General features: G+C 36.0%; 1 protein-coding gene across 5 annotated transcripts in view; it reads right to left on the reverse strand.

The window, feature by feature from the left end:
• The window catches only part of ZC3H13 (zinc finger CCCH-type containing 13), a 92372-nt gene that overhangs the window by 10526 nt on the left and 57579 nt on the right, over positions 1 to 24267 (reverse strand). For 3 of the 5 annotated variants that reach the window (XM_032874003.1, XM_032874002.1, XM_032874005.1), the window contains 8 exons: positions 22274 to 22738; positions 15698 to 15889; positions 10661 to 11222; positions 7331 to 7434; positions 5793 to 6986; positions 4513 to 5034; positions 1760 to 1912; positions 508 to 708 (listed from right to left, as the gene is read on the reverse strand). In XM_032874003.1, coding sequence (XP_032729894.1) covers positions 508 to 708; positions 1760 to 1912; positions 4513 to 5034; positions 5793 to 6986; positions 7331 to 7434; positions 10661 to 11222; positions 15698 to 15889; positions 22274 to 22738 — 3393 coding nt within the window. The remainder of the gene's footprint in view (positions 1 to 507; positions 709 to 1759; positions 1913 to 4512; positions 5035 to 5792; positions 6987 to 7330; positions 7435 to 10660; positions 11223 to 15697; positions 15890 to 22273; positions 22739 to 24267) is intronic. The other 2 variants (XM_032874004.1, XM_032874006.1) reach the window with 2 other exon arrangements.

A 24267-nucleotide genomic window follows, 5' to 3' on the forward strand; every position in this document is an offset into this window, starting at 1 on the left:
GAACACCATTGAGGGCTCTGACATTTGAACTTACCTGTTAAAAAAGTAATTATGGTAAGAAAGATCAATTGGGCTATTTTCGTAACTTTTCTGTGGGTTTTAATTTTCATGGTCAAAATTGCTTTTTAAAATTTCAAAGAAGAGGGGCACGTGGGTGGCTCAGTGGGTTAAAGCCTCTGCCTTCAGCTCAGGTCATGATCCCAGGGTCCTGGGATCGAGCCCCGAGTAGGGATCTCTGCTCAGCGGGGAGCCTGCTTCCCTTCCTCTCTGCCTGCCTCTCTGCCTACTTGTGATCTCTCTCTGTCAAATAAATAAAATCTTTAAAAAAAAAAATTTCAAAGAAGATTTAAATAAAGAACATAAGTGAATCCTCAAACAGAAGAAAACACGAAACAAAAAAACCCAGTTCCTATATAGTAAGTGCTGCATGAGAACAGAACATCACCCTTTGCAAAGGCACTTAATTAACAGTTACAGCAGACACTGCACAAAATAAAATGGAATTACCTTTGGGTTTTTCTAAAAGTCTCTGACATGTTTCTTTGACTTTGATGAAGAGTTCAGAACCTGCCAACTTCTTAGAAATCCCAACTCTTAGCATAACAGCTGCAGGTGTGAATTTTAACAATGCAGCCCCAGGCTCTCGTGGTTCTTTTGGATGCTTTGGCATAAGACCAGACCAATCCACATCTATCACATCTAATGGATCTGTAAAAAGTTAAGAAAAGGTTTTTTTTTTTTCCACACCAACAAACATTCTTGTTATCTTTAGAGAAACAAAAATTGCAAAACACAGCATTAAATAAGTGCTTTAAACCAAAATGTCTTATTCTTAAAATGAAAGCTTTCCTATAAAGACAAATATTTAGAATCTAAGGACTTCACAATAAAAAACCTCACCAAAAGAAAATAGGCAAGCAAACAAAAACCCAAACACATTCCTATAAATAACTCAGGCAGCGGCTATTAATACTGAACACAAATAATTCACCCACTGACAGGAACAACTGTGAAAAATTAACAAAGTAATATTCTTTTTAGAAGTACCTAATGGCATATAATAAAAAAGGTAACAATCATACCTTCTGCATTAGTAGGAAAAATTATGAAATATAAAAAATTAAGTCAAAATAAAAGTTTAATATTTTACATACCCAGACACAGCAAAGACCCTCATGATGACTTAAAAAAAAAGTTAAAACAATCAGACTAATTGGGATATTCAACAGGAACATCAATGGGTGTTATTTCATGGTGTAGTCACTAGAATAAGCTCTGGCAATGCATAGAGTATATTATAAGGGAAAATAATTTGGTTCAGAAAACTGACAGAGGTATACAGATACTGTTCAAATATAATTTCAACGATTGTAAATTTTTGAATGATTGTTTCAAAAATTGGCTTGTGAAACCACAATTTTGAAGTTCTGTACCATAAGTCTACCACCTAGAACGTTGTTAGGCAATCAGTATTTGGTTAGATTCTAGGTCATGTAATATCAATCTTAACCTGTGGAATGCAATCTTAGAACTTTGCTATTTTAAATGGGACCCTTTCCAATTTATGGGCAATGTCTACTTAAAAATGAGCAGACTATATGGACTATAATTTTCATTTTATTGGCCTTTCAGTCTTAAACATAAAGGGAAAAATTCCAACTGCCTTTCATTAATTCACACAGCATGAAAGGGAACAAAAACTACCTTAAGAATTATCTGACTTATGATATTATGTTCAACCACACATGTAAATGATTACCTGGCATCTTCTCCTCATCCTGTTGGTCTTCCCTCTTTTCAGCATCACCTGCCAGAATTTCATCTAGCTCATCATCGCTGATTGGCTCATATCCTTCTCCAGCACCAGATCCTAATGAATGTGCATCATCTAACTTGGATTCGTCATCTCCTGCTTTGGAAAGATCAATTTCTTGTCAAAGAGCACATCTAAGGGACATCTAAGTGAAACCAAAGAGGAAACACTAAAAATACCTGAAAAGTTTTTTTTCCTTAGAAAACTACATTTCTTAATTATTTAAAATACTTGACAATTCAAAAAGAAAAAAACTGAAATTTAATGGCAAGAACATAGTATTAACAGCAATATCGAAACAAGTTATAAGATTACAATTAAAATATGACATAAGGTACCACTAACTTATTAATGTTGCTTGCATGTGTCAATTTCTTATAAACTTCAAGTAAATCCAAATTTACTAACTTCAAAAGGATGCAATAATTTCTTTACCTATATAAGCTCATTAACTAAAAAAAACTTGCAGACCTGTTCATAGCATTTAGCTGATGATACGAAGATCTTTACAGCAGTGAGGTAAAAATGTAAAAGTGCCATTAATCTTCTCCCTACCTCCCCATTCATCTTCCCTATTCCAACACAATTTTAAAAAGAATGCTGTAATATAATTTTAAAATATTTTGTTGGTACCACCAGCATTCATTTTATTTACCTTACTTATCTTTCTCAACCACATAAGCTAAGCTTTGTCACCTAGTGAGTTAGTTGTGAACTTAAAAACTTTCCTAAAACTACAGAGTATGCTTAATATTTCTAATCAGCAGTTACCCACATACTTTACTGAGTTTACAACACTAGTTTTCAAAATGCAACACTATGCTTCACAGGTATAAATCTGCAGCAAATAAAATACAGTAAACTATGAGATGTTTCTAGTCATCCCATAATTTTCTATTCTATTAAATTCTTTAATAATCTCCTTATGCCTCCACCAATTTGCTTTTAAGGTAACCAACTTTAATGAGTTCATTATAGAAATATATGTCTAAACATATATGCAAATAACACTTTTATTTTTTCAAGTTTATCCAACTCATTTTCCTACTATAGATGAATAAAATTTTTTATCTCACATTAGGTAATTCACCTATAAATTTTTACGCTATGTTATCTGTGATCATAACCAGTGAATGATATGATGTATCTTAGGGATGAGGGGCACTGACTCCAATCACAAGAGAGCTATTATAATGATTAGTTCAATTATATTCAATTATACCCCAAGGTTGTACCTCCATTAGTGCCATCACGATTTGAGGCTATTTATACTCAAAATTGAGATGGAACTGTAATGTGAAGAACACCGAGATAAAAATGTTTCTGTTAGGGAGAAAAAGTATCTAACAGATGGTGTACTGGAATATATCTAATCAGTTAACCAAGAAATGGTAAAGATGTTTACAGTTCCAAAAGAATATGAATTTTACTCTGGGCCCAATGTTACAATATGGCAAATGAACAGTAAAACATTGCCACTTACATACAAGTATCTCATAATTTCTTGAGGGATTGAAATGGAGAGGTTTTATCAGAATGGTATGCGCACTGGTACCAGAACGGGACAATCCAAGGAGACAGAAGTTCCAGGAGAATTCCCAGGGGAGTCATTACTATTGTTAAGCCAGCTTATAATTCACCAATGAATAAGATGTGTGGGTATGTATGCACAGGCAGTACATATTTTCATTCATCAACCATTTACTGTGTCCTTGCTACAGTCTTGATGATAAGGAAATGAAAAGCTCTGGGTCCCTAACAAAGGAATACAGTATAGTGGGGGAGAAAACCATAGAAAAATTACTGTAATACAGTGTGGGGATGCTATAAAAGCAATACAGACCAGGTGCTCTGAAAAACCCCCAGAGCAGAGGAGGCTTCACAGAGGAAATGACACACAGACTGGGAGTTGATGTCTGAGTAAAAGAAGATAAAAGGGCAAATGTCTACCAGACAATGGGAAGAGAGGGGACAAAGATGGCTGGAGTGTAGTGCCTTCAGAGAATTCAGAGGTGTGAGTCAGCCTGTAGTGCAGTCTGGGGCTGAAGGAGGAGTAGGGCAGTGGAGAATGATGTTCCCCACCGCTGAGGCTGGCTCTGAGTGGGTCAGAGGGAAATGCAGCTTTGGGGAATGCATACAGTTTCATGTATTTGTTCTCAACTGCCCTGGGAAACAGGATCACTAATAGTTATTTAGTCCATCTCTGAACCAAGAAATAACTTCTGTTTGTGATTTTTTTTAAGCATCTAAGAAAAGGAGGTGATAACTATTTTTTTAACACCTCCAGAAATCACATTTAAGTTTCTTTTATTTCATATAGGCTAATTTGAACCAAGTCTATCCTGACAGTACCAATCAGGGGAATGCATTTTTGAATATCACAGGGCTTTTCCTTATGCATATCAGCAGAACACTTTTTTTTTTTTTAAAGATTTTATTTATTTATTTGACAGAGAGAGAGATCACAAGTAGGCAGAGAGGCAGGCAGAGAGAGGGAAACAGGCTCTCCACCGAGCAGAGAGCCCGATGCGGGACTCGATCCCAGGACCCTGAGATCATGACCCGAGCTGAAGGCAGCGGCCTAACCCACTGAGCCACCTGGGAACCCAGCAGAACACCTTCTTAAGAAAATATTTTGTTTCCTATATAAATGGAAAAGGAACGGAGCAGGGTAACAGACAAAAACGTGTGGCACTCACCTTCCACACTCTCAGTTCTCTCAGCTTTGTTTATATCTTCAAATCCCTGCACAGATCCTAGATCTTTATCCATTTTTTCCTTATCCGAAGCAAGAGAATCTCGCGAAGTGCCTTCTAGGTCTCTTTCATGTTCACTTTCCAGTTTTACTTCACTGCGTTTAACAGACTCTATTTGGGAAGAACTCTCAAAAGTTCTGTCTCTGTCCCTGTCCCTGTCCCTTTCCACAGAATCAGGAATTAGTCTCTCTCTTTCCCTGTCCAAATCTCTCCTTTTGTCTCGTTCTCTCTCTCGTTCCCGCAATCTATCTCGATCCCTGTTCCGTGGCCAATCTTTATCAGCATCTCGGTCCCATTCTCTCTGTCTTGTATCTCTCCTCTCTCTTTCCCGCTCTCTATCATGCTCATACCGATCACGTTCTTGAAGCCTATCTCTGCTATCAAACGACCCGGATCTTGAATGGACCTGTCGATCTGATTCAGGAGAACTTCTTCTTGAACTATGGCTCCTTGAGTCCTGGCGATCTAAAATAAATATACAAAGAGTTAACATATGAGAAGATAAAACATGCTTCATTGTTGCTACACTTGTGGTGAGCAAAGCATAAGTCAAATCACTGTGTTATATACAACACCTCCAACTAATGCAACATTCTATGTCCACTGTACTTCAAGAGGAAGAAAATGCTTCATATCTTAGGGTCCTTTAAAGCTTACAATTTGATACTTCTCCATTTCCAATTATACACAGAACTCATTTTAAGGAAAAATTGATCTCTCTCCATTAAAGTGCTAATTAAATATGTAAAAGACAAGGAAACACGTTTATTTCCACTATAACCACAAAATATCTTCTAAGAAATATATGCGTAAAATGGGTCAGCATTAACAGAACTGATCACTTCATTATATGATCTCTTCCTATATCCTACCTTATTTTCTGGGGTCAAAAGAAAAAGCACTGGCTGTAGGAAGAAGAGCAGGAAGGTTAAAATTTTAGGCATCAATAAGGGACCTGAATACATAAGCCCTTCCACCAAGATATACTTACTAACATCTTGATGTTAAACTGATGGGCGTCACTCAAAGTATCTCTATTATAACGCTGGTATTAAATGGTAACATTTTGGTGGCATGCTTAAGCTTTTAAGCTCCTTAAACTTTAAGGCACTGTGTATCGTAACCAATTTCGCATTTACTTTATAATCTGCATAAAATATAAAATTGTATGTAATATACTAAGACAGTTAACACTTGGCTAGATTATAATTCAATTTTATTACCTGAAGAAGTACTTCGACTGGGTTCTCCACGCTTTAACTGATCAATCCTAGATTTTCTCTCTCCTGTGATTTCCAGACTTTTTGTTTTCTCTCTATCTCTTGAGCCACTATGCAGTACTCTCTTTCGACCACTCTGGTCATCTCCACTTCGATGGGCAGAATCATTGGATGGGGAACGGAGACGACTAGACGTATGACTACGATTACTCCGATTGCTCCCAAGGCTGCTACTCCTCTTCTGATCCACTGGCTTGCGATGTGGCGCATCTTCTATAGTGACGTGAGGTGCCTCTACTTTTTCCGCTCGTGTTCTATGGCATTTTCTATGTGAGTCTTCGTTGGCGGTACTGGGTGTGGCAGAGGCGGCAATGGTGGTGGCGGATGCGCTGAAGGTGGTGGCAGCAGATGCGGAGAGAGTAGCAGGAGCAGTGGTACTGGCAGCAGTGGCTACAGGAGGAGGAGGAGGAGGAAGAGAAGACGGAGAAGGCGTCCTTCCAGGAGTAGGAGCCCTGGCAGCATGCTCCGGTTCTGCCCCCTCAGCACGGTCAGGTACATCCTCATCAGACCAGTCACTGAATGCCGTATCTTCTTTTTTCTGAGAATCCTCTAGACTGCCATCCTTACCATTGGAAATTTCAACCAGTTCCTCTCTGGTTGTTATAGGGGGAGTCCGTGGGCCTCTCTTCTTCTTATTCTGCAGTACTGCTTCTTCATCAGAAATATCAGAATCGCCTTTGGATTTTTTACGTTTTTTTTCAATACTTTTCTTCTTCTGTCCTTTTTTTGGTGAAAATACCTGACCATCTTCAGATGCTGTCTCTGTGTTACCCCTCTCTATCCCAACATCATCCTCTTTCTTTTTCTTAATAGGTTTCTTTTGAATTTTTGCTTTTTTCTTATTCTCATCATGAGCTCGATCAGGTATGTCTCGATCATCAGACAGGTGGTGTCCCATCATGTCTTGTGCACGAGTTCTTGAACTTTCCATAATTTCTGTCTGTTCTCTTTGCTTATCTACAGAAGAAACTTTCTCTTTGAGCTCTTGCTCTTCATAGCGCCTTGAACTCTCTTTTCTTTCTAGTTTACGATCTTCCTCTTTCCATCTACCCTGCCTGTCTTCTGTAAGGTGTGATGGACTGAGAGAACGAGACTCTTGAGGTCGTACAACCTGGCTCAAGAGTCTATGTTTTTCATCTATACAAAAAGATGAAAGTAATCACACTTTCACCAGGTAAACAACATGGCATGTTACACAGAAATAATAATAACCCAACCTCTCACTTTTCATTTTAAAACTTTAAAAGCGGCAATAATTTCACTCACAACAGGGCTTTATTACAAATAGTAGGAGATGACGGTGCCAGTACGATATAGGAACTGTATTTCTAGCATATACTTTAGTCACATGAGATATTCAGAGGCAGCAGAGCAAGAAAAATTTTAAATCTTACTTCATCATTTTCTACTAATGCCAAAGAATGGTCTCATGGTTATAAAAGAAAGTGTATATAGAAACACAGAAAATAGATTCTGCTTACTTTTATCATCTCCGCTGTTGTACGCATCACTGTCAGGAGAATGCTCTCGCCGGCGCTTAGGTGACTGACGAGGGCTAGGACTTCCTTCATTTCTATAACGTTTCCTAAGTTGAACAAATATAATTTATAAATCTCCAGGGGATAAAAAAGTGATTTTTTTACTAGTATTATGTCTTTGCTATAACTAGAATATAAAATTGTGAGGGCAATATTGTCAGAGCTATATCATACAAAAGGTATTCAGCATCTTTAATAAAACTCTTCACTTCGTTTGTTAAGACACACAATTGTGGACTTAAAATGCACGGCAATAGGTCTTTCTTCATTAAATCACCAGATTTAATTGCTACAAGATGGTACAACATACAACAGAGGCATTAATAATATACTAATGCACCCTTGACTAAAACTTACTCATTAATTTTAGTTTTTATGATAAAGAAATATTTTATGTTGGGAAGCCAAATGAGAAAATTTAGTATTTGCTTTAGAGTCAAAAAAGACATGAATTTAAGTTAGTTATATCATACACCCAGTGTCAGTCATGTTGTGGGTATACTGGAAAAATTGGTTCCTTCCCTCTTCTTAGAACAAAAATCACTTGCTTGGTGGCAAGTTAATAAAATAATTCATATGTTCACTATATTTCTAGGTCTTTAGGTTAAACATTAAATGACTAGTCATTAATATCTCTGGTACTTAAATTATTCTAGTGTTTTCCTATTTATTCATTAAATTTTGGCCAGCTTTTTATTAACTTTGTTTATAAATACTATGGTTAAAAGTGGCAAAAACACTGCAGTACACCTATCTCCTTGACAGCTCATTTACACAGATGAGTAACCAGGTGGGAAAAGGGAGATTAGTATGACAACTTACAGGCACAAGCTCATACAATTCTCTATCTGAAACTCATCATCATTATCTCTCCATTCTTTGAATCTGGGCTGGCCCACTGACTTGCTATGACAAGAGCATTGTGGTGAAAGAACATTGTGTAAGTTTGGAAAGTCAGGACTCAAGAGGCAACCAGACTTCTGCTTTTGCCCTCTGAGTATATGTCCATCATTATATGCAGAGTTTAGACTACTGGAGGATGAAAGGTCATGTGGAGGAGAAAAAGAGATGCCCTAACCTAACAGCCAGTACCAAGACATAAGACTGGGGCCATTTTGGGTCATCCAGACCCAGCTGAACTACCAGACTGACTGGAAACATGAGTGATCCCAAGTTAAGATCAGCAGAAGTACTCTGCTGAGCCCAGACAAAAATGTTAATCTATATGATTATGAGCGGGTAAACTGTTGTTGCTTTAAACTACTAACTTTCTGTGTGGTTTGATACACAGCAAGAGATAACTGATATATGAGAATAAAGTGAATAATTAAAATATACAAAAAAACTTTAACTTCAAGGAAATAGCTACAGAAACAAAATTAAGAATAAAATAAATAGTATGGCAATTCAGCAAATAAAACCTATATAATAGTGGTTAAAGAAGTTCTGGATAAATTCAACTACTGAGATGACAACATAATTTTTTTTAAAGATTTTATTTATTTATTTGACAGACAGAGATCACAAGTAGGCAGAGAGGCAAGCAGAGAGAGAGGGAAACAGGCTCCCAGCTGAGCAGAGAGCTGGATGTGGGGCTCAATCCCAGGACGCTAGGATCATGACCTGAGCTGAAGGCAGAGGCCTTAACCCACTGAGCCACCCAGGCGCCCCTGAGATGACAATATAATTGATAAAAATATCAAGATACTAGTCTCAGATAGCTAGTTATTGTTATAGAACTGTTTGACTCCTAAGTTTCTGGGGTTCTTGTAATGTTTGGATTGTCCAGTGGCAAAGAACCAGAGCAAACTTTTTACTCTAAGTAGAGATCAGAATCACGAAAAAATGAAATCAAAGCACAGGCCTGGATAATAATAGTAAGTAACAAAGATTTCAGAATTTCGATCTTTGCTTAAGGACCTGGTCAGAGAAGAGAAATAATATGTATTGTGTGCCTACATGTTAAGGGTACTAGCTGAATTTAATGTTAATGTAAGATTTTGTTTTTAAAACATGGGGAAAGGGAAGCCAGGGGGTGAACTATAGAAAACCCTGGCTGCAGAATTAAGGGAAGCCAAGATCTAACAGAAGAAGCCTCCACTTCTGTGCTATGTTCTTTGTCTATAACCATAATCTCCAATAGCAATGATGAAAAAAACTTAAAGCAGGGAGCTGTATTCACCATGATTCAAATGAGCTAGAGGCAGAAGCAACGGATATACAAATTATTTGTTTGTTTTAGCAAACTTAAAGAAAAAAGGGCAGTTAACTCCAACAAAGTTGGCTTTATGTCCATAAAATCTCAAAATTGACGAAGGAGTTCAAAATTCTCATGGCTACGGTGACTGACTTAGCTCCCTTGTCTACTCCTCAATTAATGAGAGCCCCAACATACAGAGAAGGCTGTGAAGATGATAGGCATACACTCAAGCCATCTTAGCCATCATTTGGAGAAAACCTTTCTGAAACTGGAACTCACACAGAAGAAAACAGTGGAGAGATGGAGAGACAGCATTCCTAATACTTTGTTTGTAAGTCTGAATACAGTCACATCAGAACAAATGAACACCGACCATGGACTTCCCAGATACCTGAGCAAATAAATTCCTTTTGTCTAAAAAAAAAAAAAAAAAGACAAGTGGGAAAAAAGAAAGAAAAGAGAAACTGTCCTCAGATATTTGCAATAATAACACCACATCTTATGATCCCAATAACATACTATAACTCCATAGCTCAAGAGAGGACAACTCCTCTCTCTCATCTTCTAGCCTTGTAGTGGTTGTAGGACTTCCTTCAGTTTTAAGACACTGTGAATGCTTCCAGGGCTGGGGGTAATGACTCCAGACTTGTAAGTACACAAAACTCATGAAGGATTATTAGGGATAGCATAGGTAATACTTCTTGGTGACTGGTCAACTCCATGAACTAGTTATAAAGTGGATATGATAAGGTGTAGTTTATTGGTTATAGTTGTATTCCTTAACAAATCTATAGAAGCAAAATAAGCCAATACTCATCAAAAATGGCACAGTAAGTAAGAATGATTAATTATATCCATGGCTACAGAAATAGGATGAGAAAGTGTTTCTTTTCCTAGACAATTCAAAAGACTAAGCACGAAATATATATAATAAAATTAAAATACAGGAAAATGTAGAGAGGAAAAAGAATTATTATAAGGACATTAGGGGCACACTAAAAAGCATTAAATGAAACTTTTTAACTCTTTACTGAAATGTAACTTTAAAAAAACTGATTCATTCTCATTCTTACTTTGACTTTCTCTCTTCGTGTCCATCTCTGGGATTTCTGTCTTCTCTGGTATCTTCTCGCTTTTCTCGGCGGTCATCTCGTCCTTTATCTTTGTCTTCCCAATCCCTCTGACGCTCTCGTTCTTTATCCCTTTCTCTTGCTCTCTCTCGTTCCCGCTCTCGCTCTCGTTCCCTCTCCCGCTCTCGCTCTCTCTCTCTCTCCCGTTCTTCTCTCTCTCGCTCCCGCTCTTTTTCCCTATCTCGCTCCCTCTCTCTCTCCCTGTCTCGATCATGGTCACGATCTCGCTCTCTTTCACGGTCCCTCTCCTTTTCTCTTTCTCTTTCTCTCTCCCGCTCCCTAGCACGCTCTCTTTCCAGCTCTCTCTCCTTCTCTCTTTCCCGATCCCGCTCACGCTCCCTCTCCCTCTCCCGCTCTCTGTCTCGCTCTCGCTCCCTCTCTCTTTCTCTGGCCCTTTCATCTCTTCTATCCTCCACTCTGTCTACTCTTCGTTCCTCTCTTCTTTCATCACGCTCAAGCTCGTCATTCCTTCCCTGATGTCGAATTGGTGAGCTTGGTCTTTGATCTACAATGAAAATCAAGTTTTGTCAGTGATTAATTTGACAGATAACCTATTGGTAAGACAATATGGCAAATCTTAAATTTTATCTGTGTATAGGGTCACACTGGCAGCAAATATAAATCAGGTACTATATTTACGTTTAAGTTAATCATCCAAATAATCACCCCTAGATGTTTACAAATTTTTTTTCTTAAAGGTAAGTTTTATTTGCCCTCTAACTAACATGTTTTCTGTTCCCCATCAACCCTCCTCCCACCTCCCACTGATCCACCTTTGATCTTTCTCTGCATGCTCCCTACCCTACCTCCAGCCCACTGCTCCAACCCCACTTTCTGCCATCTCTACCCTTCACCTCTGATCTTCTCTGTCCCCCCAGCAGGACCTGAGAACACTGGTGGCAAAGGATAGGGGCAGCAGGAGGTGTAGAACATAGGAGCTGAAGGAAAAAAAAAATTTCCCTCGTAAGTCACACCTCTAATTTCAGGCCAAAATATATACATATCAAAGTGCAGCTATTATGTGAGGAAAATATAGTAGAACAAAACATGTCAATAATTGTTGCTGCAATATCAATTTATCATAAACTAGAATATTAAGGGTACTGATGCTTAGCAATCTTGAAGTAATCAAATGTAAAGTGTTTCATACTAGTGATATATATTTATAATAAATTAAAAGTTTTATTTAATCATATAACTCATCACTCAGATGAAGAGCTGTTTTCTTAAAAATGTTAACTGATCATCTCATCACATTTTATATAAATATATTTTTTTCAATACATGAATCATATAAACACAGTGAAAATGAATACATGCTGCCCAAATGCCCAGTTGAGGAGGAAATTAGTCTGGGACCAGAAAAATGTATAAAAAAGTGGGATTGACTTTTCCACAGAATTAACCATTTTTGAAAATAGTTCACTGTGGTAGGATCTACGCTACTTATATGAGGTTTCTATTTCCATATTATGTAATAATGTTTATGGGTTAGTCATAAACCCATATTGTATGGGTTACAATATGGTCAATAGCTTTTCAAGTGGAATATCTAATACCAGCTTACTAAAAGCAGAATAACTTAAGGATGTTTCCAGGGAAGGGATCAATCATTATAGTAATTTGAATTTCCTATCTTATCACAGATGAAAAAGGCAAGACTTAATGCATATTTACTCTTTAGAGGTTACTTATCAATATAAAAGTTCATAGAATTTTAAAGCTAAAACAAAACAAAACCTTATCTGGCTGTTTCTTAAAAACACAGAAATTATGGTCCAAAAGTTGACTGGCCAAAGCCACAGAGATGGCAGATTTATTAGGACATTGGGACTAGAAGTCAGTTTCTCCTAAACCCTTTTTTATTTTTGCTGAAACCAACTTAAATTTAAAATGGTTCTACTGTTCACTTTTGATTCCCCAAATGCTACATATTTATGGTCTTAGATTGTCTGAGTTCCTGGTTGAGGGGTCATACTAATGTCACGATGATTACAGAACCTGTAATTCAATACTACAACATGTAGTAATTCATACTTGAAATTTCTGATTACAGTCATGTCAGGGAATAAACTTTTTTACTCACACTTATGACAGATAAAAATTCTATTTTCCCCAACCAAAAAGACAATGTCTCTTACTTCAAAGAAAATGGAGAGGATATAAGAACATCATTTTAATGTGTCTAAACTTGTTTTTCTATCTTTTCCCCAAAATATGTTCTTCAAAGATGCTTTTCTCTTCATATTATTTCTTTATCTTAATGAATGACATACCCATTCATGAAAGCTGGAGAGCTCTGAGCTATCCATCAATTTCACTCTCAAAATATTTCTTAATCCATTTCCCCTCTCCATCCCTACAGTTAGTATTCTTAACAGACTCTGATCACCTCTTCCTAGATGTCTATGTCATCAACAGTCTAACTGGTTAGTATCATTGTCTTCAGTCCTTCCCCAGACTTACTTATACTTTTTCCATGAAAACTCTATTTTTTCCAACTACTTTTCCCTGCCTACAAGGCAACCAATCAAAAATTTTTAGCCTGGTTTATTAGACTATTTAGAACCTGGTCTATAGTCTCTCACCAGTCCTTTTTCCCAGTTTCTTTCTTTCCCTACCTGTTATGGCATACCTCTACTCCCAACACCATAACTCATTACTACTCTAAGCATATGTTTCTTTTCGTCCTGCGTGTCAGCACGTGCTATCCCTTTTCCCTGCAAAGTGTTCTTCCACTGTTCCTTCTAGCAAACTCTTTAGGGAAGCTTTCCTGATCTCAGAACCCTGTCTGCTCCCCTCTGTCATCTCACAGAACTTTATACAGTAATAACATTAATCACACTCCAATTGTCTCTGTGTATCCTAATCAGCCTGTTAAGAACTAAAGGGAAGACTGAAATTCCTGAGCACAGAACAAGGTGCTTGTGCACATCCCTACCTTCAACCTCTATCAATCTGCCTATTGCTCACCGTACTCTGGTCACATAGGCCTTCATCCAAACTCTAGGACATAGTATTTCTTATCTCAGAGAATTGGCACATACTCTTCCCTCTGCATGGAGTGTTTTTACCCCCAATCTTCACAATGCTAGTTTCTTCTCTTGCATTTATGCTTCTGCATAAATGTCATCTTTCAAAGTTTTATACACAGTCTATCTAAAGAAGGTTCCTCTCTTATCCTTTATTTCTATCTGGGCACATTCTTTGTGTCCTTGATTGCACTGAAAAGTCATTTCTCTTTTTGGGTGTTTAAGGGGAGGTATCTTCCCTCCCATTAAGTTCTATAAGCACAAGAACTAATGTACTTCAAGAACCTAGCAAAATGCATGAGTACTCAATAAACGTGGAATATACCAGTAACCTCAAATATATAGTTCTGTTTCAATCATACAACTGATATTTATTGAAGTAGTTATAGTAAAGTAAAACAGAAAGAGGACAGAACTTGCAGTCACAAGATCTGAGTTTGAATTCCAGCTCTGGAACTTACTTCTTTGTAACTGGAAAAATCACTATCCTTCTCCTAGCCCAAATCTCATAAGTTATGAAATGTGAATTCTCTTGTCGTCATACCAACACTCACAGGAATATTATAAAGATAAAAGGATTTTAAAGGATATTTTATATATATATTCCCAGACTTAGTATCTTTTACTATATTAAGTCTGCTAATACATAAAAAGCAACTATCAAAGTTCCCAGAAACTTAATACACATATGGTTGAGAACTAAATACAAGACTGAAACCAAATGTTGCTACTGAATTCAGGAATAAGATGAAAAAGCCTGAGCTAGGATATCCAACTAGGAATAAAAAGAGAGAGAGAGAGAGACAAGACATTAAAAAAGCACAACATTACAAGGATAAAATGTTAGATTAAGGAGAGGTGAATCAGCGTTAGGTAAGATATAATTTCAGGTATCAACACACAACATATAAATTCCAGCCTCATTTGTAACTAAGGAAATCATACACATCTTTTAACACAAATCCATTAGGCTTACCCTACCAAACTCAACTCAACCAAGTCTAATCTCATCCACACTACTGAAGTACCTGGTGTCTTAGTGACTTCCTTCTCTAATGAGACTGCCCATATCAACACACACAACATTACCTTCGTGATTCCGCCCACTATGAAACATCATTATTCAATTTCCTACTCAGTCAAATTTCGTACTATATTAATCTCAGCATTATAGCAAACTTTACTTCAGTAACCAGCCAAAGTTAGTAAGAGCTTCATAAGATCTTAAAGAGTTTAAAGGCCCTAATACAGATGGACAATAAAAGCTTGTTAAAGAAACTGCTTATAAACCCTTTTTAAATGACTTTGAGTAATCTTGCTTCAAAACTGATTTAAGAGAGTATATCTAACAGAGTAGAATCTAATACATTAACCAAAAATGTTTAAGATACACAAGAATATAAAATTAGCTAAACTATTGTAAATTCTCAAGAAGAAACATGCATATAAAATGTTTCCTCAGATCACCCCCAACCCTACCATCATCATTTTTTTTTCCCTTTGTTCTTCTGACAGCTCTTATAAGACTCAGTATATTATCAGAGTTAGTGAGTGAGTGGCCAGGATACTCAGGTGGGAAAGCATCTCCTCAATCAGAAATGCCTAGAATGGGCACCCAAGCATCTACATTTCTTAAAGGGTTGTAAGCTATTTAGTTAAGGTGAGAGACATAAAGTAGGGCACGTAGGTTCTTGCAGTATGCAAGTACTTACTACACCTCAGTACCCACCATGCTGCCAAACAGGTCCTTTGGTAGCTAGCTATTTACACACTCTCTCTTAAACTAAGTAAACAAGGAAGATTACATGAGTAAATATAATAGTTTCAAATGTATCAACAAGCAAAAGTCTTAATAGATGTATTAAAAAGTAAACTAATAAATGGTTTTTAAAAGACAATTCTCCCAAACACTGTTGGCCATTATTGAATAATAAGTGATTTGACAAACCTCTCTCTCTGTTGTCGCGACGGTCTCTCTCTCCATGTCTTCTCTCAAAGGAAGAATCCCTTGCTTGGTCTCTGTTGTCTCTTTCAGGATATCTGTCTCTTTCAGGATAGCTACTCCGAGTTTCCCAGCTGTCATGATAGTTGCTACTACTACTGTGACTATCAATTTGAGAACCTCTTGTGCCTCGACTTCCTAAACAAAGGATATTCACACAAATGTTTAAACACATATACTTTATTACACAAGTTTCATCAGTCACAAACTTTCTTCCCAAAAAACACACAAATAAAGAAGGTGTGTTAGTGTTTCAAAGTATGGTAATCATTGTGGAAAAGAATATTAAATGTTGGATCAGAACACCCAAGTTGTCTAATGATGGGCTTGGGTAAGCTAAGTCCCAGTTTTTTCCTATCAATAAAAAAAGTCTTAATGGAATCATAAAGCAAGAAGACTCATTTCAGTTAACCCAAACCCAACAAAACAAAAAATGAAAACTATCTGTTCATACCTAATTCACAGAAATATCATGAAAATAATGAAAAAGTGGATATATATTATGGCTTTGATTACAGTTTATAGCAAAAACATTCCAATACAGAACCAAGGTACTTTGTGGACATTAAGTGGTGCCTGAAAATTTTCATTAAAAAATGTGGGAAATGAATGTTCATAGTAAGCTTTATTTGTAAAAGCCAAAACCTCGAAAGTACCCAAATGTCTTTCAATGGTGAATGGTTAAACTGTGGTATCCCCTGACCGGGAAATACTACAAGGAACGAACTATTAATACATGTAACAACTTGGATGAACCTCAAGGAAATTATGCTGAGTGAAAAAGCCAATCTCAACAGGATATATATAGCATGGTTCCATTATGTAACATTTATGGAATAACAATTATAAGATGGAGGACATATTAGTGGTTGCCAGGGGTCAGGGACAAAAGAGGGGATTTGAGTGCAGCTACAAAGGGGTAACAAGGAGTCCTGTGATACAGAGCTGAACCCTGACTGTGGTAATGATAATCCAAAGCTACACAGCCACTATTGGAAAATAGTCCAGCAGTTTCTCAAAAAAATGAAAAATAGAACCACAAAAGATTCAGTAATCCCACTTCTGGGTATATATCCAAAGGAACTGAAATCAGGATCTGGAAGAGAAAGCCCATGTCACAGCAGTATTATTTAAAATAGCCAAGACACGGAGGCAACCCTCTGATAGATAAATGGATAAAGAAAATGTGGTATATACATATAACAGAATATTATTCATCCTTTAAAAAAAAAAAAGGAAATTCTGCCATTTGAGACAACATAGCAACATAGATGAACCTGGAGGACATTATGTTGAGTGAGATAAGTCACACACAGAAAGACAAATACTACATGGTGCAACTTACATGTGGAATCTAAAATAGTCAAACTCTTAGAAATAGAGAATAGAACGGTTAACTGCCAAGGGCTGGAAGTAGAAGGAGATGGAGAGGTATTAGTCAAAGGGTACAAAGTTTCAGTTGTAGAAGATGAATAAGACTTAGAGCTCTATAGTACAGTATAGTACCTACAGTACAGTATAGTGCCTACAGTTAATAATACTGTCCTGGAAAGTAAAAAATTTGATAAGAGGGTAGATGTTATATTAAGCATTCTCATCACACACATACAAAATAGTAAAGAGAGAGCAAGAGGAAACTTGTGCAGGCAATGGATATGTTAATGGCATAGATAGTAGTGATGGATTCATGAGCACATATCTCCAAGCTGTATGTGCTTTTTGTATGTCAATCATATCTCAGTGAAGTGGCTTAAAAAAATGCAGAGCTACACACACTCACAATACATAACAGGCTTTGAGCCTTCAAAGAATTAGAGAAGAATTCTAAATACTGTTAACAATGTATTTTAATAGTCAAAATATCTGTATAATTAAAGACCACAAGGAAGAAATTTAAAACATTTTTTTAAAAACTAGAAATGAGCTAAATAAAACATCTAGGAACGAGTAAATTAAGTAATAGCTTAGATGCTGCTAAGAGATACTTGGGGGGGGGAGAAAGAAAAGGAAAAAAAAAGATATGTCTGAGGAAATGACACAGGAAACAAAAGAGAAAGAGAGATGAAAAATCTGAAAGTTAAGAATCAGAGAAGATACAATAAGAAGATTCAACATATGTCTAACCTATGCTGTTTAGAGTCACATTTAAAACAAAAAGATATAGCAAGGCAAAAAGGATGAAAAAAGATACTTATCAAATACAAACCAAAAGAAATGTTAGTAAAATAACCTTCAAAACAAAAAGCACTATTAGCGATAAAAAGGGTCATTCTGCGGTGGTAAAAGGAATAATCTGCCTTTATACCTAACAGCAAAGTCTTAAAATATTCAAAGCAAAAATTGATCAAATTACATGAAATCAACAAATTCACAATAACAGTGGAAGATTTAACTCACTTCTCTGTAATGTCAGAAAAGGCAGACTAAAAATAATTATAGATTTGAAACCATGGTTAACAAGCTTGACATGAGACACCCTTTGCATCCAACTATTAAAAGCACACACAGAACATTTATGTAAATTTCTGAGCCACAGCTTAGAGTCTTGACAAATACAGATGTCAAAGAGTCGACTCTAAAGTCTTCTCTGACAACAATTAAAATTAAGGAAGGGGATTTATTTTAAAAAGTTATGACTGGAAATTTAAAGTCATATTTCTACCTAATTCATGAATCAAGGAAGAAATCATATTAAAACTTACAAAGTGTTTAGAATGGTTACTAATACAATTACCACACATTTCACAACAAAGTAAAACTTAAGAGCAGAAATTAATAGAACGGAAGACATACAAGAGAATATAAACCAAAGATTAGTTATTTGAAAAGACTCAAAACAGACACATCTCTGGCAAGATTGAGCAAGAAAAATAAGGGGATATAGTTATAGATATAAAAGAGATTAAAAAAAGCAAAATTTGGACCTTCTTTGTATCAAAAATTTGAAAACAAATTTCCTAGAAAAATATAACTGCTTTAAGAAAAAAAAAATCTATAACTATTACAATAATCCAAATCTATTAACTCTTAATGAGAAAACTCAACTGATAGTAGAAGCTATAACCATGAGAAAAATAGGAAACGCTTAACAGACAAATGTTAAATTGTCAAAGAATAGATAACTAATCATACATAAATTGTTCCAGAGGAAAAAAGAAGCAACACTACCTAACATATTTTGTATGTCTAGTATAACTTTGATGCCCAAGGCAAACAAGAACATAAAAAATGAACTACGTAGTGGCATGCAGAATTGGTTCACAGTGGCCTGAAAGAGCCAATTGTGTGCATCTCTTCTCATGTCAGTAGCTGAAAATCTGATATGGATAGAGTATTTATTTATACCATGGAAACTGGCAAAAGCTAAAAGTTAGAGGACTTTTTCTGAAGAGTTCGTTGTTAAATATTTACCATTATGCCACTAATCTTATGTAATCTCAATTGAAAACACAGAGGTTTCATTCAATATCACAGTTTAACCTAATCTAGAACTTTAAAAAAATGAAAAAAATTCCATTCATCTTAGAAATGCCAGGATAGTTCTAAATTTTAAAGAAATATATAACATAAGTAGAAAGGTTAAAGAGACCAACTATGACCTTCTCAAGATACAGAAAAAATGGTCATGATACAAGTTGTTAGCTAAGCTGGGGAAATTAGGGGACTTCTGTAACACAATAAAAAAATCTGCTAAAAATCTACAAACATGCTGCTTAATGGTAAAAGGCCAAAAATCACACTTTAAAATCTGAAACAGAGCAAAGAAGTCTATTTTTAAAATGCACTTACAGTCAATACTATATTGAAAGATCAGCAGGTTATTGACAGTAAGTAAATAACCAGAAAAGAAGAGCCAAATCTGTTCCCAGACATAAATGTTTAAGAGAATCCAATTAGATCTCCTACAAAAATACAGTGACATAATAATGTAAGATTAATATACAAGTATCAATTATCATTTCATATACCAACAGTAAGCGGTAGAAAATAAAATACTTTAAAAAGATATTATTTAGTGACACACAGTTATTCACTAAGCACTTCAAAAACAAAGACTGGAATAATAGGGGAGGTGCTATAAATTATATATTGATAGATGTGTATCTATCACATTGTATCACATCTTACTATGCTTAATTTATAAATTAAACTTTATCATAGGTGTGTATGCACAGGAAAAGACCTAGTATATAGAGAGTTCAATATTATTTGAGGTTTTTTTAGGCATCCACCCAGCATCCTGGAACACAGCCCCTGTGGATAAGGAAGAACTACTGTATTAACTTCAGATTATTCTAGCTATGTGCAAAAAGGTGTTCGTATTTTGATAGGGACTGCAAAACGAATAATCCAATTATAAAATGGGCAGAAGACATGAACAGACATTTCTCCCAAGAGGACATACAGATGGCCAAAAGACATGAAAGATGCTCAACATCACTCATCATCAGGGTAATACAAAATCAAAACTATAATGAGTTATCACCTGACACCTATCCAAATGGCTAAAATTAACAACACAAGAAACAATTGGTGTTGGAAAAGATGTGGAGAAAGGGGAACCCTCCTACACTGTTGTGGTGGGAATGCAAACAGGTGTTTGCATTGTATACTTGGAGAATGGTATAGAGGTTCCTCAAAAAATTAAAAATAGAACTACCCTACAATATAATAATTGCACTACTAGGTATTTACCCAAAGAATACAAAAACACTAATTTGAAGGGATACATGCACCCCTATATTTACAATGTAGCACTATCTACATTAGCCAAATTATGGTAATAGCCCAGGTGTCCAATGACTGATGAATGGGCAAAGAAAGTATGGTATACGTACACAATGGAATATTACTCAGCCATAAAAAGAATGAAATCTTGCCATTTGCAGTGACATGGATGGAACTAGGGAGTATTTTGCTAAGCAAAATAAGTCAGAGAAAGACAACATATTTTCACTCATATATGGAATTTAAGAAATGAAACAAATGAGTAAAGTTAAAAAAAAAAAAGAGAGAGGCAAAGCAAGAAAGAGACTCTTATCTATACAAAACAAACTGAAGGGTACCAGAGGGGAGGTGGTAGGGGGATGGGTTAAATAGGTGTTGGGGATTAAGGGAACTTGTGATGGGCAATGGGTGTTGTATGCACATGCCGAATCACTACACTGTACATCTGAAACTAAGATTACACTGTATGATAACTGGAATTTAAATAAAAGATCTTTTCAGTAATTCCTACAATGGACAATGTGCACCACAAAGAAGGGGATGGAGCTGCTTATCAAGTTCACTGATATGGAATGATCTCCAAGGTATTTTTTTAAATGAAAACAGCAAGGTATAGAGTAATATACAGTTTAAAAAAATTATATTTGTAAAACCAGATGGGGATTATGAGTAGACCTACAAACCTGCCTATGCAGAATATTTCTGGGAAGGATACAGACAAAATTGGCAAAGAAATGAATAAGGTCAGGAATAGAGGCAAGGCTTTTCACAATATATTCTTTCATACATTTGAAATTTTAAACCATGTAAATGCATTAATGAAAAGAAAGAAAAAAAAATTTTAAGTACCACTGACAAGAGCACAAAAAATGTTGGGCACCCAGTAATAAAATACATAAGACCTCAATAGAAAAAGTTATAAATTTATAAATTTAATGCATTTGAAATAAAAATCTAAGTTTTTCATAAAATTAAAAAAAAAAAAACACCTCATTTTAAAAATGTATATGAAAAAGCAAAGGGCTAAGAAAAGCCAAGACAACTATGAAGGAGAAGGTAAGGAAAGCCTTCAGCTTCATATGGAGTTATAATATTGACCAAGATATACCAAAAGACCAATGGAAATAATGAAATGTTCAGAAATCTGCAGCATTATTTCAGGGAAGGGCAGAAGAAAGGGGTGAGGAACACATGTCAAAACTAATTCAGTCCAAGCAGCTGGGAGGCAAATACAACATTTAGGTAGTAGGTAGTTACTGGGTATTGGTAAAGGCTTTTTAGGGGAAGAATAAGTTAATGGTTCAAAATTCTGATGTGCAATTATCTGAAGTGGTTTGAAGAAAGCACAAGTATACTGAGGAAAACAGTCATTTCTGATACCACCAATTTTGAAAGCCCACCATTTTAATTCCACTTTAATAATCATTTTATCATATTTGTACCTGTTTAGTAGAAATTATTTCCTTTTGACTCTACTTTTTTGCCTGACAGGAATTTTCTTAGTGTTCCACACTAATCAAGAGGGTAGGCATAATTGGATATAATTTACCAGGGGATTTTAATCAGGACCCATTTATCTTCTGCTACTTTAGCAAATTCCTAAATCCTAGGAATTTAACAATTCTTATTTGGAATTTACAGGGAAGGCCAAAATTCAACTAATTGAAAATTACTTTGACAAAATGATGATAATGAATGTAAAAAAGAATATATTTAGAAAAGAAACCTTAAAAGATTTAATAATTTCTATATAAGCATACAAGATACAGTTCACTGACAAGTCAAAAACCTTACCCTTTTCAGGTAATTCTGGACCTCTCCCCCTACTTCTGCCCATCCGGTCATTCCTAATTTCACTTCGAGACTCATTTCTTGCATCATTCCTTATTTCAGTACGAGAACTTTCTTCTCTCAAATGGTTTCTGCCATAACTTCGGGATTCTTCTTGATAGGCATCCTCCTTTCGATGAGTATCTCGACTTTCACGGTCCCTGTAGTCATGGGTATCACGAGCAGACCGAGAATCTCTGGGGTCACGGCTCTCTTTGTTATCTCTGCTATAATCTCTCATCTCCCTGGAGTCCCGAATGTCTCTGGAGTCCCTTAGTTCCCGTCGGTCTCTAGTATCTCTGGCATCTCTTCGATCCCGACCATCTCGAGGTTCTCTGTCATCTCTGTGGTCTCTAGAAGAGCTCTGATCTTGTTCATACTCTCGTTCTTCTCTTGTGTCCTTTTCTCTATCCCTTTTGCTTCTTGTCTCTGTAATGCAAGTTTGGAAATCAACTAGAATTCCTTTAACAAAATTTTGAGAAACCAGACAATACATGTACATATAGAGCTAAAAATTTTTAAAAAATGGTAATTCACGTTCTTTGCAGAAAATAAAAAAAAAAACGTGGGCAAATAAGAAAATCAAAACCACACATAAACTACAATTCCAAAGGTAATTTTATTAATACTTGAATAACTATGTTCTTGATTAGATAAACTTTGATTAGGATCTTCCCATACCCCAACTTATCCATACTTACCTTAAACAAATGAAACAAATAAATTGATCTCGTATCACTGATGGTTTATTTTTTAGAAATTACTTGTAGATCTAGAGGTACACAGTGACTTTAGCCATCTCTACCAAGGAAGGGGCCAAACTAGACTATCTGTGACTACCTCAAGTGTACTTAAAGTACTTAAGAGCGGCCTATAGTTAGTAAGCTGGCTGGCAAAGAGATGTTGCTACTTATCCTCTCTTTTGCTACTCACCCTCTCTTTTTCTTGAACTGTTTACTCAATCACTCCTGTCTCTAGTTTTCTCTCATTAAAGCATTTTCTAACACTTCACAGAAAAATAAGAAAGGAACTTCAGTTTTAAAAAAGCTGAAACAAAACTCACTGATTATTTAATTCAACCTTGTCACCATCTAAATGAAGAAATTAAGAGGCCCAGAGCCTAAATGGCTTAGGCAACCCCATACCTAATGGAATTTGCAAAGAACATAAACTATTCTTTAGATGTGCCTAGAACAGGCAGAAATTGATCACAACAAAAATCTGATATGAAGTCAAAGGACTAACAAGAGAACATTAGAAAACAAACATTGCCTTGTTTTTAAGTCAGATTCCCTTATGCGCTGCTCTCACATTCTGGAACTACTTCAAGATCTGAGGCTATTTTAGCAGTTATAGCAGCTGTATGCCTAAGAGCCATATGCGTATTGTCAACTTACTTTCTTTTCTCTTTGTCCCAAGTGGCTAGGTCTACAGACTTTCTTAAGCACCCAAACAGTATCCACAAGACCCCCTAGATTTTCACATTAATAACTCATCTCTCCTGCCAATTACATCGTCCATATGCTTACATTCACAAATGCCCTTTAAGAACAGAAGCAGTAGGCAAGGACTGGATAGGTTTCCATCCGTTTTGGTGCAATTTATGACTTCTAGTCCTCCTCCAATGCCAACTGGGCCTAAAAATATGTTCACTCAGTACCAGATCCTTTTCATGATTCCATCTGTCTTTTCAAATCTAGTTACTAAATTTTGTTCTTTACCTACCTTCCCATTCTTCCACTAAAATTATTCTTATTTCAGAAGATGACATCTAAATAGAGGAACAAACTGCTACATATCTTGTATGGAAGGTTAAAGAAACATCTTTACAAAGAAACTAAACACATATGGTTTATTATTAAATGGATTCTTCCTGTAACATTGGCCACTCTTAGCACATACACAAAAAATTCTTTTAAGACTCAACCACATACTATTTCCCCTCATTATTATTTCAA

The sequence above is a fragment of the Lontra canadensis genome, unplaced genomic scaffold (genome assembly GCF_010015895.1).
Source record: "Lontra canadensis isolate GAN:19392208 unplaced genomic scaffold, GSC_riverotter_1.0 scaffold51, whole genome shotgun sequence".
Taxonomy (NCBI): Eukaryota; Metazoa; Chordata; class Mammalia; order Carnivora; family Mustelidae; genus Lontra; species Lontra canadensis.